The 21181-nt window shown below is 38.4% G+C and overlaps 1 protein-coding gene across 5 annotated transcripts in view; it reads right to left on the minus strand.

Annotated features, from left to right (window-relative positions):
• diaph2 (diaphanous-related formin 2) overlaps window positions 1-21181 on the minus strand; it is a 631396-nt gene that overhangs the window by 112978 nt on the left and 497237 nt on the right. For all 5 annotated transcript variants that reach the window (XM_072270521.1, XM_072270519.1, XM_072270520.1 and 2 more), the window contains one exon: window positions 11763-11898. In XM_072270521.1, the coding sequence (XP_072126622.1) occupies window positions 11763-11898 (136 nt within the window). The remainder of the gene's footprint in view (window positions 1-11762; window positions 11899-21181) is intronic.

Consider the following 21181-nt stretch of genomic DNA (forward strand, 5'->3'; position numbering starts at 1 on the left):
AGAGAGTGAGCAGTTTCAAGTTCCTTGGTGTCAAGATCTCTCAGGATCTAACCTGGTCCTAACATATCGATGCAGTTACAAAGAAGGCAAGAAAGCGGCTATACTTTATTAGGAGCTTGAAGAAACTTGGCATGTCAACAAATACACTCAAAAACTTATATAGTTGTACTGTGGAGAGCATTCTGACAGGCTGCATCACTGTCTGGTAGGGAGGGGCAACTGCACGAGACTGAAAGAAGCTGCTGAAGATTGTAAATCTAGTCATCTCCATCTTGGGTACTAGCCTACAAAGTACCAGGTTATTTTTAGGGAGCGGTGTCTCAGAAAGACAGTGTCCATTATTAAAGATCTCCAGCACCCAGGGTATGCCCTTTTCTCACTGTTACCATCAGGTAGGAGATACAGAAGCCTGAAGGCACACACTCAGCGATTCAGGAACAGCTTCTTCCCCTCTGCCACTCGAGTCCTAAATGGACATTGAAGCTTTGGACACTACCTCACTTTTTTTTAAATATACAGTATTTCTGTTTTTGCATATTTTTAAAAATCTATTCCATATACACAATTGATTTACTTGTTTATTTATCACTATGTCTTATTTTATTTATTATTTTTTTCTCTCTCTCTACTAGATTATGTATTGCATTGAACTGCTGCTGCTAGTAAAGAAGAGAAGATGGTGGCGCGACACAGCGCGCAGCAGCCACTCCGGTGATGAATATCTGTTATCTGTCAAGTAACCTCCTGATTTGATGGAGGCAGACGTGACAGCACGGAGGAACATCTGGTGAAACTTCTGAAATGCCTGTTTCACTGCTGCTGCTACTGTGTCATCCAGAATCTCCGGAGGGGAAGGCCCTGAGTCCTCGGCTTTGCTTGTTGCTCGGCAGCCGAGGCAGGGTCGAAGTGCTCAGCAGAGATGGTGCTCGGAGGCTCGAAGTTTTCGGATGGACTCTGAGTCGGCTGTGGTCGGGTGCTTCCAGGGTACTGTATCGGCAAGTCTGCGGCACTGGAGGTTCATGGCAGGGAGAGTTTCTCCCTTCTACCATCTGCGTGAGATGATGGGCTATCGGGACTTTGAGACTTTTTTTTACCGTGCCCATGGTCTGCTCCTTTGTCAAATTATGGTATTGTTTTGCACTGTTGTATCTATACACTATAATTATGTGGTTTTTGTCAGTTTTAGTCTTGGTCTGCCCTGTGTTTCTGTGATATCATACTGGAGGAACATTGTACCATTTCTTAATGCATGCATTTCTAAATGACAATAAACGAGGACTGAGTGTTCTCATATTCTAATCTAATCTAATCTAAATTAACAAATTTCACGTCACATGCCAGTGATAATAAACCTGGTTCTGATTCTGAATCTTCTATGGCAATGAATTCCACAGATTAACCACCCTAGAACATCCTAAGACTATGCCCTCTGGTCCTAGACTCCCCCACTATAGGAATTTCAATATATGGTAAAATAAACTTTTTAGAACTAAGAGGCAAACTGGACAACAGCTTCTAACAGCCATCACCACCATGTTGTCAGAAAGCATGTATTAGTAAGACACCATTTCCTTTCATTTCAAAAACAACTGGATGCTCTAAGTGAAAATGATTACTTGTTATTTTTCTTGCTGCACAGACTCCAGATGCTTTATGTCTGGAGAAAAAATTAAAGACAATAATGATCTGAAACATAATTCTTAGAAGAGTGTTTATACTCATTTTCAGATTATGTCACAGAAATCACTCAACGTAATCCAAAATTTCACTTCTCTCCATCATGTGCACACAGGTGTTATTATGTACATTGAGAAAAGTACTCAGATTGTTTAAAAATGACTTATACATATTCCATGTCACTACATAAATGCATATTTTGCTATAAGATTTATTTCTGTTGAAATGCAATTTAGTGAAAAAAATGCAAAAATCAAATGGTTATCAGAAAATAAAGTTTACTAATTAAATAGATTCAATCAGATGAATGTATAATTGGAGGAAAATATCATGTTGTTTCACCACATTTACAACAAAGGACTTGGATTAATTTGAACTTCAAATAAATGATATTTTTAGTGAAGCTTTAAAAAAGTGTTTGAATATTTCCTGTTTGGATACATAATGGAGCCTGTTTAGGGTGAGCCCAAAACTGTTGATGGTTGCCCACCAATGTAAAATTCAATAGCACAAAGCCCAATTGTGTGCCACTGAACAAGCTGAAAGCAATGGAAAGCATTTCCTTTGTCAGCACTGCCATTTCAGGTTGGGTTGAGGTCAAAGGGAGAAGAACTATGGTGGCTATTGATAGGAGGAAAGGAAAGGGTGAAGTGGGATTGAATTGGGAAATTGACTACTGGGTATCAATCATGAGGTTACCGCAAGGAATCAGTTAAAAGGTTGGGTCAGGTGATCCACTGGCAGAGAAGGGTGGGAAATTGCATCACGTGTTGGGCTGTACTTTGGTAGTTCAGAGGTCAAATTAAAAGTTGGTGCGAGGAATGAGTAGAACTGGGAGGAGAGTAGAATGGGTGGTTAAATGGTGATTGAGGTTAGGGAGAGGGTGATGCAATAGTGGTACATGCAGGGAGTTGATTGGTCAGGTTATCTAGGCTTGTGGGGATGGAGGCTGATAACAATGCAAGAATGTGGTGGGGAAGGGTTAAGTGAAACTTACAAACTGGGGTCCACAGTAACAGCTGCCACAAAAGACTCCACAAGAGTTGTGACTGCCTATTTCTGCACGTGGTCTGTGCAATGACTGACATTTGAGAGTGGGTTGGAGATCACTGGACATGCCAACCTTCCTAACCGTAATAGTGGGTCAGATGCAAGGATGTGGAAAAACGCAGCAGACTTCGAAGCAGCAAGTTCACTATTTTCTTTTACAATTGATTACTCACTGAAACTGAACAACAAAAAGGAGGTGCATTACTGGACAAGTGTTATTGACTGTTTCATAACATATCACGCAAAAATGTTTGCAAATCAGAACATCCTCAACCATACCATTTTGCAAGCTTTATATGGGAGGCAGATAATCATTCCAAAAACCATGACTAATTTTCTCATTACAATTAAACTGTGAATACTACAGAGAATTGTGAAGGGAAAAAAGGATTTAGTGCTCATTGGTTTGAGCTCTGCCTTGTCTGTTTACATGGAGCCACCCTCAGGCAACCTGCATTAAAACACTCAGTGGTTCTGTTTTAGTCAGCTTTCTTTTCGTGCTGCAAACTCACTCAGCACTGCACCTCCTGGTTTCAAACACTGAAATACTAAAACAATAGTCTAGAAGATTGACAATAGACATTTAGGTTGCTCTTCTACCATAGAGAAAACAATGAAAGCACTTCACAGAGGCAAAACCAATGATCATATAATAAACAATCTGGTCAGATGTTTAAAAGGAGAGAAAAAAAGTTTGCAATTTTTGGAGGTACATGGAATTACCTTCATTTGTCTACCTGCACTTCTCTTTCTCCGTATCCATAACATTATATTCTACATTCTGTTTTATTTTCCTTTTGTGTATTACCTAGATGTACTTATGTATGGAATGATCCACCTGGATGGCAGGCAAAGAAAAGCATCTCATTGCATGTAACAAAAATAAACCAAATATCAAAATTTTCTTTTAGAGATACATCACAGAATTGGCTCTTCCAGCCCAACAAGCTGCACCAGCCAGTAATCCACCTATTAAACCCAAGCCTAATCACAGGACAATTTAGAATGGCCAATTAGCCTATGATGTTATGGACGAAATGGGAGGTGAGGACCTCGATAAAATCACTGACACTAAAGAGAAAGTAATGAGCAAACTAGAGGGTCTTAAGGTGGCTAAGTCCCCTGGTCCTGATGGGATGCATCCCAGGGTGCTGAGGGAATTGGTGGAGGTTATAGTAGATAAATTGGTAATCATTTACCAAAACTCTTTAGGCTCTGGGCAGGTCCCGGCAGATTAGAAGACAGCAAATGTCACGCCACTTTTTAAAAAAGGATGTAGGCAAAAGACGGGCAACTATAGGCCAGATAGCTTAACATCTGTAGGCAGGAAAATGCTTGAAGCTGTCATTAAGGAAGAAATAGCGAAACATTTAGAAAGGAGTGGTTCCATTAGACAGACACAGCATGGATTCAGAAAGAGCAGGTCCTGTTTGACAAACTTACTGGAGTTCTTTGAGGATATAATGAGTGCAGTGGATAAAGTGGAACAAGTGGATGTTGTACACTAGGACTTCCAGAAGGTGTTCGATAAGGTGCCTCACAAAAGACTTATAAATAAGATACTGATGCATGGAGTCAGAGGAAGTGCACTGGCATAGTTAGTGGATTGGTTAACCAAGAGAAGGCAGAGTTGGTATAAATGGGTGTTCCTCCAGTTGGGCAATCAGTGGTGAGTGGGGTGCCGCAAGGGTCGGTGCTGGGCCTGCAGCTGTTTACCATTTACAGTGATGACTTGGAAGAGGGGACTAAGCGTAGCGTAGCAGAATTTGCTGATGACAATAAACTGAGTGGAAAAGCAAATTGTACAGAGGATGTGGAGAGTCTGCAGAGGGATATAGATAGGTTAAGTGAGTAGGCCAAGGTCTGGCAGATGGAATACAACATTGGTAAATGCGAGATCATCCACTTTGGAAGGAATAACATAAGAGCAGATTATTATTTAAATGGTGAAAGATTGCAGCATGCTGTTGTGCAGAGGGACTTGGAAGTGTTTGTTCATGAATCACAAAAAGTTGGCTTGCAGGTACAACAGGTTAGTAAGAAGGCAAACGGAATGTTGGTCTTCATTGCTAGAGGGACTGAATTCAAGAGCAGGGAGGTCATGCTGCAACTATACAGGGTGCTAATGAGAATGCGATGGGCTGGATGGCCTACTCCTGCTCCTATTTCTTATGTTCTTATGAACTGGTACATATTTGGAGTGTGGGAGGAAACCAGAGCGCCTGGGTGAAACCCACACGGTCAAGGGGAGAATATACAAACTCTTAACAGACGGCATCGGAATTGAACTTCGAACTCTGAAGCCCCAAGCTGTAATAGCCTCTTCAAAAGAAAAGATCAAAATGCAATGGGGAATGCATAAGAAGTCAGAAATGAGTTGCCTTTTATGATCTTCTTCAGCTCGTCAATAATTCTCTTGACCAAGTTTAAGTCCTGGGGATATATTGTCTACTTTAAAGGACAAGATTGATTGTGGATCAATGTTATCTTTGAGGGGTACACAGTGAATGAAAGGAACATATCTTGAATTATCAAGGCTGCTGACTGGGAAGGAATCTCTGTTATCAACAAAGTAAATGACAACTTATTCCAATTAGTAATAACAGTGAAGTAAAAGTAAATTATTTCAACTTAATAAGGTACAATCTAGATTTTCTTCAATGCACTGCAACCAACATCCAACGTGTTATAACTCTATAGCACAGTCCGAAGTTCATATTATTACTGAAAAATAACTGATAATGGCAAAAAGTGAAGTATCATTTAAACCTTTTATTGGGACTCAGTAGAATTGTTAGAAAATGTATTCTGCAATACTTGTTATAATAGGTTAACTTCTGAAAAACAGTTCTAGTTTGTAATCTTGCAATCGATTTTCATAGCATTTAAACCAATGTTTAAACTCATTATTATAGGCTGATAAGATGGGATGGGTGCTCCTCACACTGCCACAGGCATCCTTCACAGGTAACATAACCCAAGAAAGTACAAAAGATGGAAAGGCAATTAATAAAACCAAATGAATGAAAACAGCTTTCAGTGCTTGTGACCTTTATGTTAATTGGCATGTGGGCTATAAAAGGGGTTGTGTGCACTACAGTTAATTTTTACTTATGCCTGGTTTACTTCAGATCTTTCAGTTTTCCTGAATGACTAAGACTTTCTACATCTGAAAATTAAATGTTCTCTATATAATAATAAACACAGCAATTTAGGTCAAATTGGTTACTATCAATGAGTGTTGAAGAGGGAATCCTTCAGCTGCCAAGGATATAAAGTAGCTATTTATCTTATGTTGGTCACATCAACATGAAGTCAGAGAATTATAGAATCATACAGCATGGAAACAAGCCATTCAGCCCACCTCGTCCACATGAACATGTAGGCATCCTTCCATTTTAATCCTATCGCCCAACATCTTGTCCAAAGCACCAAGATATGACAACTCTTTGCAAGCTACTCTCTGCAGAATTACTTATTTACCTAGTGATTCAAGTGCTGGCCTTGAAACTTCTTAGAAGTTGTCAGGGAACCTAACTTCAACCACTTTCACAGTACTGTCCAGTTACTAACCACTGTCTGGGTGAAGAAGGTGCCCGTCTAAATCTTGCTCCCTTTTAAAAACATGGTATCTAGTTTTGTCAGTTTCCGATAAGGGGAAATGTTTCCTGCAGGCTAGCTATCTATACCCCTTTATTTTATATACCTCAGTCATGCCTCCCCTGAACTTCCTCCACCTCAATAGAACAGAGCAAGTTTTTTCAGTCTCTATTCGTAACTGAACTGCTCCATCCCAGGCAACATTCTGGTGAATCTCCTCTGCACCCTCAGTGATGATAAAGGTATAAGTCTCTATTGTGGACTGAAAGTAGAAATGGGGCAAGAAGAGGAGACGGAGTGGGAAGCACCAGAGGAACGTTCTGTAATGGTCAATAAACCAATTGTTCGGAATCAAATTACTTTTCCTGTGTCTCAAGGCTAGATGTAGTTGCACCCGCATCACCATCCTGAACCTGGCACTCTTCCTCTGCCACTTGTCCCACACCCCTCCCATGGCACTCCACCCTCTCCATCCCCAACATCCTTTATTCCCGTCAGAATTACAAACTTGTGCTTCACTCCACATTGACAAATATAGTACTGTGCAAAAGTCTTAGTCACCTTAAGACTTAGTGCACTATAGTCTTTTTTTTTACACTATTAACAATGTATTTTGAACCATGGACTAAATTCATAAATAGTTTTCCATTTTAGTTATTTGACATCTTCTTCCAAACTGTTAATAAGACTTTTGTTTTATTGGTTTCATTGCACTTATGACCAAAAACCTGCAACAATTAGTAAAATTGGTGTATTGATCATTCAATAATGTTCTTCAAAAAACCAACTTTTAAAAGTTCTGCAATGATTTTTTTTATGAAATTGAGAAACTTTCTTTCATTTTTCAAATGTGTTACGGTGAATATTGAATCATTTCTCACAGACTTGAATGGGTATTTTAAAAGCACAAAAGAAAACTAGAATTCTTAAATAAGCTGCAACTATAGATCTGAAATCCTAATATTTTTTAATGTCTGAATAAACCTGAAAGCAAGCTTTAATTAGAACATTGAAATGTGCAGGGAAATCAAAATATAGAATGAGAAAGAAAGCTGAAAAGTAGATTTTGAACAATAGAACATTTGAACAATAGATTTGAAACAACAGAAAGTTTAATTCTAAAGGGAGTTCAGAATGCAATCTGAGGAAAAAAAGCTTAAATGTAGTTTTTTCCCAAAAGTAGGTTCAGAATAAAAAATGTGACTATTATGCCAGTCTTCTTCCATAAGTAATTTTTAATTAGGCAACTTACAGCTTCTCTCCTTTAATGCACCACTCAATATTATGGCCTCACACTTTAAATTATCAATAGGCTGTCATCCATTTTGCAGTATTAAATCATCACAACAGGAAAAGCAGTGAAACAATGTGATAGGGACAAAGCATAATTTCAGTCTTACTATTTATATCTTTATGCTAAAGATATATCTTGATTTGGAATACAAAGAGATAGGCAAATGTAGTCATCAAATAGTATTTTTACTACAGGGGATAAAATCAACCTAAAGTAATAAGGTCTTAATGTGCTCTAAAGTCACACTATAGCGTAGCCACACTTCCTAACTGGAATTTCAGCTATCTCTGGTGTATGTGTCAGTGCATTCTGACATTCACAGCTTCACAACGTGACATAGAATGCAATGATTGCCAGAGCCCAGGATATTTCTAAAGAATGCCAAATAGAGGGGTAGGATATACTAAGAATCTAGCCCCTGCTGGAGGCCCACTATAACCAAGGCAACCATGAAGCCTAATTACTTGAATATGGTTGTCAATCTAACTGACAAAGTTAAGTGAAGCTTATTTTCTTCTCAGTGTTCCATTTTAAATATCAATGTTATTAATATTTTCACTAAAACATGCTTTTAAATGACTATCTTTTCATTCTAAAATATATTTTGATTAAGTGCATTTCAACAGTTACTAAATGACTATATTCCTAACACAAGTCAATTTTAATCAAAAAATGTCTGAGTGAATAATCCTTGCCACTGGTCTTCTATCCATTACATCTTACTGGAAATTTAGTTTGTACTGTAGATCTCGCCATCTCAGTGAACAGCCATGGTAGTGAGGCCTCCAGGGTGCTGGCAGTGGGAGTGTGACTATGAGATTCCAGCAAGGCTAGGATACAAAAAGCAAAGTCTATCTGGGTTGAGCACTAACCAAACCAATGGAACAGGAATCAGCATCATAATAGAGATAAGCTAGGGCTCAAGGCTCTTCAATAACTATTCACAGCAGAACAGCTGACAAACTCTGGGACTTAAACATAAAAGAAATATTTACTGGAAAATATCCACAAAGGTTACCAGAATTCATATAATGAGTCATAACTGTAGGAGAAAGGAAACACCAACTATAAGGAAAGGAATTTGTTTCTAAAGTTCAGTAAAAACAGTAATCAATTTGATTGAAATGCATGGGATTATGTGACTACAACATTAGCTTTTTTTAAACTAGTATAGAATACAATCTTGGCATTTTGTTACATTGACATTTCTTTGATCAATGTACTTAAGAGGTGAGTAGGACATAAAGAGGAACCTCTTCATTCAGAGGTTTCTAAATTGTTTGAATTCTCAATCCACTGAGCTAAAATGCCGTCAATGAATATATTTAGAACTAATACAGCCACATTTTCATATTACGTGGGATTAAGGGTTATGAAAAGCAGAAAGGAGTGTCTAGGTCAAGAACAATTAGCCATAATCACATTAAATGCTAAAACAGATTTGAGGGGTCATATAGCCCACACTTGCTCCAGTTTCTTATGTTTTTTGGTTACTTACACAGCAACTCAATGAAATTTTTATTGAAGACTGTAATGGCTAATGACCATCAAGATGTCTAAGTACAGAATATGAATCAACTGGGTATTTAAGTAGAAATAAAATATATTTAGAACATTTACAGGCTAATAAGCTATAACATGCCAATTTTAAAAAAGAGGACGTGCTTAAACTTTTGAAAAACATTTGGATAAATAAGTCCCCAGGGCCAGATGGATGTACTCCAGGTTACTAAGGGAAGAGAGGGAGGAGATTGTTGTGCCTTTGGCGATAATCTTTATGTTCTCACTGGACATAGAATATTGGAGGGTAGCAAATGTTACTCCTTTGTTCAAAAAATAGAGTAGGAATAACCCAGGCAACACAGACAAAATTGCTGGAAGAACTCAGCAGGACAGGCAGCATCTATGGAAAAGAGTATAGTTGATGTTTCAGGCCAAGACCCTTCAGCAGGACCAGCTGAGTTGTCGTAGGTTATAAAAGGACATTGACAAGATGCAGAGCTGGACTAAGAAGTGGCAGGTGGAGTTAAACCCGGGAAAATGTGAAGCCATTCACTTTGGAAGGTCAAATTTGAAGGCAGAATACAGGATTCTTACTGTAGAGGAACAGAGGGTTCATTGGACCCATTTAGCAAAAATCATGTGTGATCAAAAATGGCATTACGCAAATAACTATTTCCTATTTTGTTTAAAGCAATATAGTCAGTATGTGAATATAAGACACATGGAGTTCAGTATTTGCTTCTACTACATTGATGTAAGGTCCGATGTTAAGAACATAGTGAAAGAATGGAACTGTAGCCAAGAGCGAGAATGAAGAATGCTGTTTTCATAGTCTGCCAATAAACTGAGTGAAATTATATGCTGCATCAACATATTCTGTGATGCCTCCAACTTTCGCCTTGCCTTTAAATTCACTTAGACCATTTCTGATACTTCTGTCTCCTTTCTCAATCTCTCTGGCAGCAAACTGCCTACCAATATCTTTTATAGACCCATTAATTCCCCCCCGCTATCTTGACTATTCCTCTTCATTCCCTGTCTTCTGTAAAAATGCCATTCCATTTTCTCAGTTCCTATGTCTCCGCTGCATCTATTTCCAGAATGAGGCTTCCTTTTCCAGGGCATCAGAGGTGTCCTCCTCCTTCAAAGAATGCTGTTTCCCTTCCTTCGCCATTGAAGCTGTGCTCATCTACAGCTCCTCTGTTTCTCGGACAACAGCACACAGCCCATCTTCATGATGCCTTAAAAGGGATAGATTTTCTCATCTACCACCCCATGAGCCTCTACATCCAACACATCATTCTCTGCAACTTCTGCTATCTTCAACAGGAGCCGACCACCAAACACATCTTTACTTACCCCATGCCCCTGCATGTCCATTTGTCCTTTCTGAACTAATCTCTCTCCTGGCACTTACCCCTCGAGCAGCTGAAGTGTTACATGTAGCTATTCACCACCTTCCTCACTTCTATTTGGAGCCCCAAATAGTCCTTCCAGGAGAAGCAACACTTTGCCTGTGAATATGTCGGGATCATCTTCTGCACCTAGTGCTCCTGATGTCGCCTCTTCTACAACAGTGATACCCAACATAGATTGGGGAACCAGTTTGTTGAGCACCTCCACTCCATCTTCAAAAAGTAGAATTTCTGGTGGACAACTATATTAACTTCGATCCCCATTCCAACATGTTGGTCTATGGACTCTTCTTCAGCCACGATGAGGCCACTCTCAGGTTGGAGGAGCAACACCTCATATTTTGTTTAGGTAACCTCCAACCTGAGGGCATGAACATCGATTTCTCCAACTTTTGTTAATTTTTCCCCCTTCCTCATACTTCTATTTCCCAGTCTCGTCACCTCTTCTCCTCACCCGCCTATCACCTCCTCTGATGTCTGTTCTGTTTCTCTTTTGCCCATGGTCCACTCTCCTCTCCTATCAGATTCCTTCTTCTCCAGTCCTTTGCCTTTTCCACCTATCATCTTCTAGTTTCTTATTTCATCCCCATCTCCCACTCATCTGGCTTCATCTATCACCTTCTAGTTTGTCTTCTTTCCCCTTCCCCTCCACCCACCTTCTTATTCTGGCATGTTCTCCCCTTTCCATTCCTGATGAAGACTTTCCTAAACATCAACTGTTTATCCATTTCCATAAATGGTGCCTGACCTGCTGAGTTCCTTCAGCATTTTGTGTGTGCTACTCTGAATTTCCAGCATCTGCAGAATCTCTTGTGTTTATATACTATAAGTCCAGACTTAACACGTAACAAGATGTGATGCAACAATTGAGCAATTCTTTTTTTTAAAAGTCAGAAACTGAAAAGAAATGCTAAATTCTGGTCACAAGCTCCAACTCATCTGTAGATGTACTCTATTATAACTAAAGATTTGAGCACAGCCTGTTAGTGAACACATCTCAGAAGCTCAAGATGCTGCAACCATGCCCCAGTGGCAGACAATGAATCAGTTCTGTCATGTTTAGTGAAGTGATAATGGCTGACTAGGTACATAAAGTGGAAAATTCCAGGATTCGGTGATGCAAGCATAATAGGCTATGACCAATGGGACATCAGCAACTTCTGCTATTTTCTGCTCCAAATATAGTGGGCTAATAGAGATCATTATTATCACTAAAGAAATACCTTTGTTCATATCAATTAATTGTTTCTTCTTCTGCTGCCTTTCCAACTTCTCTCTCTCTGCTTTCTCCTTAGCCAGCTTTGCTCGCTTGATCTTTTCTTCTGTTTCCCTCTTCTTAATGTTTTCTTTCAATGCTTCCTTTTTAGAAAGAAGAATAAAGAGAAATCTGTTACTAATAATGTATGAGAAAGGAAAGACAGTTGTTGATTCATCAGTTTAACAAATAGGTATGGTCATAAGTTATATGGTGTACCCAATGATGAAGGTAGCAATGCAGGCTCTTAGAGGGAGAGAGAGAGACTTTGATATCAGAAAGCTCTAGAATGTACCATCACTATCTTGGGCCAGTCTCAAGCAAGTCAATGATATGTATCACATGAAAATGCAATCAAAACAAACTATCATATCTAAATATCAAATGTATGATGTTCAGAAGTAGAGAGAGTGAGCAGCTTCAAGTTCCTCGGTGTCAAGATCTCTGAGGGCATTGATGCAGTCATAAAGGCGGCAAGACAGTGGCTATACTTTGTTAGGAGTTTGAAGCGATTTGGCCTGTCAAGAAATACACTCAAAAACTTCTATAGTTGTACCGTGGAGAGCATTCTGACAGGCTGCATCACTGTCTGGTTTGGAGGGGCTACTGCACAGGACCAAAAGAAGCTGCAGAAGGTTGTAAATCTAGTCAGCTCCATCTTGGGCACTAGCCTACAAAGTACCCAGGACATCTTTAGGGTGCGGTGAATCAGAAAGGCAGCGTCCATTATTAAAGACCTCTAGCACCCAGGGCATGCACTTTTCTCACTGTTACCATCAGGTAGGAGATACAGAAGCCTGAAGGCACACACTCAGTGATTCAGGAACAGCTTCTTCCCCTCTGCCATCCGATTCCTAAATGGACTCTGAAGCTTTGGACACTACCTCACTTTTTAAAATATACAGTATTTCTGTTTTAGCACATTTTTTAATAATCTATTTATATACGTAATTGATTTACTTGTTTATTTATTATTCTGTTTTATTTTATTTATTTTTTTTCTCTCTCTGCTAGATTATGTATTGCATTGAACTGCTGCTGCTAAGTTAACAAATTTCACGTCACATGCCGGTGATAATAAACTTGATTCTCATTCTGATTTGCAAGCAAAACAGACTTTGTAGTATAAATAGTTTCTTAAATCAGTTACAGGGAAGCACTAAGATATAACCACAGCCAAATTTTGAAGTGTTATGAACATAAATCTTACACTCCATAGCAGTTGCAAGTAACTACTTAAAATGTATCGTAAGAAGATGCATCAAATCCAGAAGAGATGTTATCTCACATACTCTTCAGTGTAAAAGAATGTCAAAATTGGGGAGGACAATTCATTAACAACCAGTGGAATTGAAACCCTGTTGACATATAAAAGACATACTTCAGAACTGTGAATACCAAGTGGTGCCTGAACATATCTGCATTAATTTAAACTGGTTTCATACAATTCAACTATATTTAGAAGTTTAAATAATTATTTAACTTCAACATTGAAAATCTTTAAGCCTTGCCCAAAACTTCAGAAAAAGTGATGCAAAATGTGAAAGCACAGTTTGTAACTGACTTTAAAAAACAGGATACCTGAGTCAAAGTGACTGAATAAATTCAAAAATTCAGTAGATGGCAACATTGATATAAATCACAAAAACAAAGATGTGGCAAAATGCAGAGTAAAAAACAGCCCAAGACACAATGCTCTTCATTCAGCGCCTTTTTTTTTAACAGTGCTGGCACCGAGATGAGGAGGATTGTTAGAAGTTGCTTCCTTGGAAGATTTCAGGAGGAATTGAGACACCAGTGACACTAGCAGAAACAGTTAAATTTGCTAAATAAAAATAAAAATAATAAAAAATATTCAAATTATTACATTAAAATACATCCTGACATCACACAACTTTTCCAACACAGAAGACATAAGACAGAAGCATAATGGTGGAATTTATGCCACTTGCCTAGATGAGTACGGCTCCAACAATTCTCATGAAATATAACATTATCTAGAGTGAACAAAGTAGACTGCTTCACTGACACCTACGCATTTCTCCAAGTATTTCTTCTTTACTACACTGGTGAAAAATAGATGACCTTCCACATGAATTAAGTAAAGGTTGTCAACTTGAAACATTAACCAAATTTTACATTCCACAGGTGTTGCTTGACCTGTTGAGCATTTCTAGCTTTTTGATTTTTATTGCATCTTTCAAAAATACTCAAGTTTTTCTTTGCAGTTAAGGTAGCCTTTCAATCACTGGAATCTATTATTTTATTGTCTTGCTCTTTATAATTTGAAATAATTCTCTGGACTTTCCTCTTAAGGTTACCTCTTAAATTTCCTTTCAGAATGCAAAATGTCTAGGTTTTCATTGGGAACAGCTTCTTTCCAACTGTGATAAGACTGCTGAACGGATCCTGACCCGGATCTGAGCTGTACCCTCCAAATATCTGGACTTGCCTCTCGGTTTTTTTGCACTACCTTACTTTCCCTTTTCTATTTTCTATTTATGATTTATAATTTACATTTTTAATATTTACTATCGATTTGTACTCTAGGGAGCGTGAAGTGCAGAATCAAATATCGCTGTGATGATTGTACGCTCTAGTATCAATTGTTTGGCCACAATAAGGTAAAGTAAAGTATTACGGTAATCTACATAGCTTAGCTTTACATTCTGCGAATTAAACATGCATGCCTGGGTCAACATGTCAAAATGCTGGCTTTATAAGAACATATAAATACAATGTATAGATAATGCAGACTCCCTACCCTACTCTATAAGGTCATGGCTGATTTAATCTATGGTTTCAACACTTCCCTTCTTGCTGCCATTTCAATTGCTAGATATCCATTTTTTATAAAACACTGAGTTTAGGAATTAATGATATTATCTACTGGAGCTTCATTATCCATGACATTTCAATCATCCACAGACAGCACAATTTTCCTTCTTATATTCCTTAAACAATGTCTGTTTTAACTTTCCTCCACCTATCTTTACACATTCTGTAAGATCTTTATACAAATTCTACTAATCTTCCTAGTTGTTTAAAAACTATTTGCAGACTTCACTATTTTATCGTCTACACTCCTTGTAAATTCAGGTCATTTATATCAACCAGAACCTACAGCAGTAATCCTGATACTGAAGTATAGGGCAAATCAAATTGTTTTGACCAATCAGGTAATTTGGTAATGCACACAAAAGTCCTAAAACCTAATGGTGAAGAGCATTAGACACAAAATCACACCTTCCTCATACTCACCTGGGAAGAGCAGGATATTGCAGAGGACATTATTGATTGGCATAGAGAAGACAACCAGTATATTTTCCTCAGGGTTGAAATATCTAAGCACAAACAAGAGAAAATCTGCAGTTGCTGGAAATCCAAGCAACACACACAAAACAACACACATCAAAGTTGCTGGTGAACGCAGCAGCCCAGTTAGCATCTCTAGGAAGAGGTGCAGTCGACGTTTCAGGCCAAGACCCTTCGTCAGGCCTGAAACGTCGACTGCACCTCTTCCTAGAGATGCTGCCTGGCCTGCTGCGTTCACCAGCAACTTTGATGTGTGTTGCTTGAATTTCCAGCATCTGCAGAATTCCTGTTGCTTGCGTTTTTAAACACACACAAAATGCTGGAAGAACTCCCAGGCAGCATCTATGGAAAAAAGTATTGTCTGTCTAATACCAGAAGGCATGCTTTTTAAGGTGAGCAGGCTAAGGCCAAAGAAAATGGATGGAACAAGTTTTTTTCACAGATAGTATGGAAAGTGCCAGAAGACCTTGCCAGGTGTGGTACACTGAAGGAAAATACTATAGAGATATTCAAGAGGGTCTTAGATAGTCACATGATTATGCAGAGAATGGATTTTCTATAGGTAGAAAGGATTAGTTTAGTTAGGTATTTAATTACTAGCTCAGTTCGTTAGGCATAACACCATGGGCCAAGCGGCCTGTTTCTGTGCTGCACTGTTTGACGATAGAATCATGACTACTTTCAAGTAAACAAATAAATCCAACTGTGATGACTATAGGGCAGACTCCTAGCTACTTGCCATAGGGAAAATGAGTGCCACAGTCCTCCTAAATACCTCATCCCTGTTCTTAAAGAGCTGCTACCAGAATCACAGCAAGAAGTCTTTCCAGAGGCACACAGTATTCAACAAAACTGGAGTGAGTGGCATTGTTTCTTGACATAAACAAAACTTTTGGCTCCATTAACTAGCAGGAGCAATGGCATGGCTCTTCAAATTCAGGTCCTACAGAAATTTTCTCCCTTTTATATGTTTGCTCTTATCACAATAGTAACTCTTGCAGTGAAGACCACTGACAGACATTGCCTGAGTGCTTTTAGCAATCCCTTGCTACAACATTGCATGCCCCTGTAATTAACTTCTCGGTGGGAATAAAGCTAATCCTTAGAGCCAAAAGGAATTGTTAAACCTGTATTAAATACATTCCAGAATCAAGATTACTCAAACTTCAGCAGAATGCATACAAAGGAAAGGCATCATGATGCTAAAAGTCCTCTGAAATACATAACGTCTTAGATCTGTAATTTTAAAAAAGATTTCAGGCACTTGCAGACCTTTATTAATGTAAATAATTATTTATTTTTTAGCTTCACATTTTGGATCAACATACAAGCATATGAATTAGTCAGGCTGGGCAAGTCCTCCAACACCAAATAAACTAAAATTGGCTCAGCTTCTTTGCTGTTTTTGTTTCATCTGCCTAATCTGCTGGCCATGTCTTCCTGCTCAGCAAATAGAACTCCTGCATCCTTTTGTCTTTGTTTTCACACTCTATCTGTTCTCATTCACTCATTGATCAGATAAGCGTATTTACAAGGTTATCCCAGTTTTACTCTAGCAGAGAAATTGCTTCCTCACCACCACACTTAATGCAGTTTAACAAGTTTCTTTTGTTCCTGAAGATCTGTGACCTGAGAAGTTAGCTCTTTTTGTCTTTGCACAGAGGTGACCTGGCCTGCTGAATATATCCAGTATTTTCTGTTTTGAATTCATACTTCCACCATCTCTTTCTCATTTTCCTGGACAATCAAGGGTTACATTTAGCTTGAATATTAAAGAAAATGTTTTGGCCTGCTAAAATTAAAGTTAGAACTTGCTGCAGACTGGTACCAAACCTGACAGCTGCATGAGATAAGGGAGAATACCCCCACTGTAACATCCTCTCAGTTTCACTGAGGAACAGCAATAAATTGGAAAACTAACTTGCTGTGCAAAGACCCACAGTCTCTACAGTAATAAATTGGCAGTAGCTGAGACAGGCCCAGCTGGCTGTAGTGTGATAAGAAACAATGGATCCATTCTAAGACATCTTCAACTGCACTTAATGCCTCAGCAGAGGGCAAAAGTGTCAGCTTAACAGCAGTAACACTGATAACACAAAATGAGGCTCATACCAGAAATACCTGAGAGATGAGATCTGGTCATCGGATCCCATGGAACCAGGCAGGGGGGATACAGCGTACTGCTGTGAGGGACAAAGCATCACCATTCATGCCCTCTCTGCATTGATTGGTTGAGATATTTAGACCATAAAGATATAGGAGCAAAATTAGGCCATTTGGCTCATTGTTTGCTCCGCTATTTCATTATGGCTGATCCATTTTCTCTCTTAGCCCCAATCTCCTGTCTTCCTTTCTTTTTCGATCTTTTTATTGATATCAAAATGTTAAACATAACATAATATTAATACAAAGCTATTGGGATTACATTAATAATTAGCATATAAAAATATAAACTCAGTTAACACACTGATATTAACCTCCCAAAGTCTTGCAAAATACGAATACAAATATAAGTTAAAAAAATGTAAAAATAGCATAGAAAAAGAAAAAAAATAAAATACCCCCCTAAAACTAAACTAAACAATACTAAGCAACTAAACTAATAAAAGAAAAAAACATGGGCTGTTATGTTACGTCAAATAGGACCATTAGCGTCATTAACTCCGCTCCTCTCTCCATATATTTGAAACTAATAGAATAGGTTTGGAAAATGTCAAATTACATCATAAGGAAGCATTGAATAAATGGCCTCCAAGTCTTTTTGAATTTAATAGAAGGATCATAAATGACACTTCTAATTTTTTCTAAATTAAAACACAACATAATTTGAGAGAACCAATGAAATGCAGTGGGAGGATTAATCTCTTTCCAATTCAGCAAAATGGATCTTCTAGCCATTAATGTAAGAAATGCAATCATCCAACGAGCTGAAGAGGTTAGATGAATTGGTTCTAACATTGGTAAACCAAAAACTGCCGTAATAGGGTGAGGTTCTAAATCAATACTCAAAACAGTTGAAATAATATCAAAGATATCTTTCCAATAGTTTTTTCAAAAAAGGACATGACCAAAACATATGAGTTAAAGAAGCTATTGCAGAGTGACATCTATCACATACAGGATTTATATGAGAGTAATAACGAGCTAATTTATCCTTAGACATATGGGCCCTATGTACTACTTTAAACTGAATCAGCACATGTTTAGCACACATAGAGGATGAGTCAACTCACTGAAGAATTTGGTCCCATTTTTCAATAGGTAAAGTAAGCTTAAGTTCCCTTTCCCAATCATTCCTAATTTTATTAGTTAAGTCTGGATGTATTTTCATAATTATATTATAAATGGTTGCTATTGCACCTTTCTGAAAAGGATTTAAATGTAAAAATTTTTTCCAAAATATCTGTTTGATATAGATTCCGAAAGGTAGGAAGAACAGTATTTAAAAAGTTTCTAATCTGTAAATATCTGAAGAAATGGGATCTAGGCAAATTATATTTATTAGATAACTGTTCAAAGGACATAGAACAGTTATACAAAAATAGATCAGAAAAACTTAATATACCTTTGGTTTTCCAAACCAAATAGGCTTGATCCATAATAGAGGGTTGAAAAAAAATTAGATGTAATAAGACTTACTAAAACAAATTGATTCAACACAAAAAATTTTCAAAATTGAAACCATATTCGTAAAGTATATTTAACTATTGAATTATCCAGTTGTTTATGCAATTTAGAAAGAGCAAAAGGAAGCGAAATCCCTGAAATAGAACCCAGTGAAAACTCATTTGGCCCATTGTCTGCTCCGCTATTTCATTATGGCTGACCCATTTTCCCTCTCAGCCCCCATCTCCTGTCTTCCTACATCTACTCATGCCCTAACCAATCAAGAGTCTTTTAACCTCTGCCTTAAATATACATAGAGGCTTCGCCTCAACAGCTGCCAGTGGCAACAACTTCCACTCATTCACCACTCTCTGGCTAAAGAAATCCCTCCACATTTCTGTTTTAAAAGGACACCCCTCTATTTTGAGGCTGTATCTTCCGGTCTTAGACACTTCCACTATAGGAAATGTCATCTCCATTTCCACAGTATCAAGACCTTTCACCATTTAAAAGATTTCAATTAGGTCACACCTTATTCTTCTAAATTCCAGTGAATACAGACCCAGAACCATCAAACACTCTTCATATGACAAGCCTTTAAATCCTGGAATCATGTTTTGTGAACCTCCTTTGAACCATATCCAGTTTCAGCACATCCTTTCTAAGATAAGGGGCCCAAAACTGCACATAATACTCCAAGTGAGGCCTCACTAGTGCTTTACAAAGTCTCAAAATTACAACCTTGCTTTTATATTCTAGTCCTCTTGAAATGAATGCTAACATTGCATTTGCCTTCCTTACCACAGACTCAACCTGCAAATTAACCTTTAGGGAATCCTGTATCAGATCTCCCAAATCACTTTGCACCTCAGATTTTTGTACTTTCTCTGCATTTAGAAAATAATCAATCCTCTCGATACTGTATTCCATCGGTTATTTCTTTGCCCATTCTTTTAATCTAAGTCCTTCTATAGCCTCTCTACTTCCTCAAAAATACCTGTTCCTCCATCTAGTTTTGTATCATCTGCAAACTTTGTAACAAAGCCATCAATTCCATCATCCCAATCATTGACATTTAACATTAAAAAAATCTGTCCTAACACAGACCCCTGTGGAACACTAGTCACCACAGCCAACCAGAAAAAGCTCCTTTTATTCCCTCTCTTTAACTCCTGCCAATCAGCCAAAACTCTATCCATGCGAGTAACTTTCCTATAATACTGTGGGTTCTTAACTTGTTAAGGAGACTCATGTGTTGCATCTTGTCAAATGCTTTCTGAAAATCCAAGTACACAACATACATTGATTCTCCTTTGTCTATCCTGCTTGCTATTTCTTCAAAGAATTCCAACAAATTAATCATGCAAGATTTTCCCTTAAGAAAATCATGCTGACTACGGCCTATTTATCATGTGCCTTGAAGTAACCTGAAACCATATCCTTAACAATTGACTCCAACATCTTTCCAACCACTTAAGTCAGACCAACTGGCATCTAATTTCCTTTCTTCTGCCTCTCGTCCTTCTTGAAGGGTAGGGTGACAGCTGCAATTTTCCAGTCTTCTGGAACCATTTCAGAATCTAGAGATTCTTGAAAGATCATTACTAATGCCTCCACCATCTCTTCAGCCCCCTCTTTCAGAACCGTGGTATGTATACCACCTGGTTCAGGTGACTTATCTACCTTCAGACCTTTCAATTTCGCAAGAACCTTCTCTAGTAATGGTAATTTCACACAATTCATGACCCCTGACAGCTTCCACCATTCTGCTAGTGTCTTCCACAGTGAAGACTGATGCAAAATACCTATTCAGTTCAGCAGCCATTTCCTTGTCCCCATTACTATCTCCCCAGCATTGCTTTCCAGTGGTCCAATAACTACTCTCACCTCTCTTTTACACTTTATGTATCTAAAGAAACATTTGGTATTCTCTTTAATATTATTGGCTAGATTACTTCCCTATTCCAGTTTTACCTTAATTACTTTTTAGTTGCCTTTTGGTGGTATTTAAAAGCTTCATAATTCTGTAACCGCCCACTAATTTTTGCTCTATTATAGGCCCTCTCTTTGGGTCTTATGTTGGCTTTAACTTCCCGTGTTAGCTATGATTATGTCACCTTGCCTGTAGAATACCTCTTCCTCTCTGGGATGTATATATCCTGTGTTTTCTGAGTTGCTTCCAGAAATTCTAGCCGTTGCTGTTCTGCCATTATCCCAGCCAGTGTTCTTTTCCATCAGTTTTGGCCAAATCCTCTCTCATGCCTCTGTAATTCCCTTTAGACATAGACATAGAATAGTACAGCACAGTACAGGCCCTTCGGCACACAATGTTGTGCCGACCCTCAAACCCTGCCTCCCATATAAGCCCCCACCTTGAATTCCTCCATATACCTGTCCAGTAGTCTCTTAAACTTCACCAGTGTATCTGCCTCCACCACTGACTCAGGCAGTGCATTCCACGCACCA

This window comes from Mobula birostris, chromosome 10 (assembly GCF_030028105.1).
Source record: "Mobula birostris isolate sMobBir1 chromosome 10, sMobBir1.hap1, whole genome shotgun sequence".
NCBI classification, from domain to species: Eukaryota; Metazoa; Chordata; class Chondrichthyes; order Myliobatiformes; family Myliobatidae; genus Mobula; species Mobula birostris.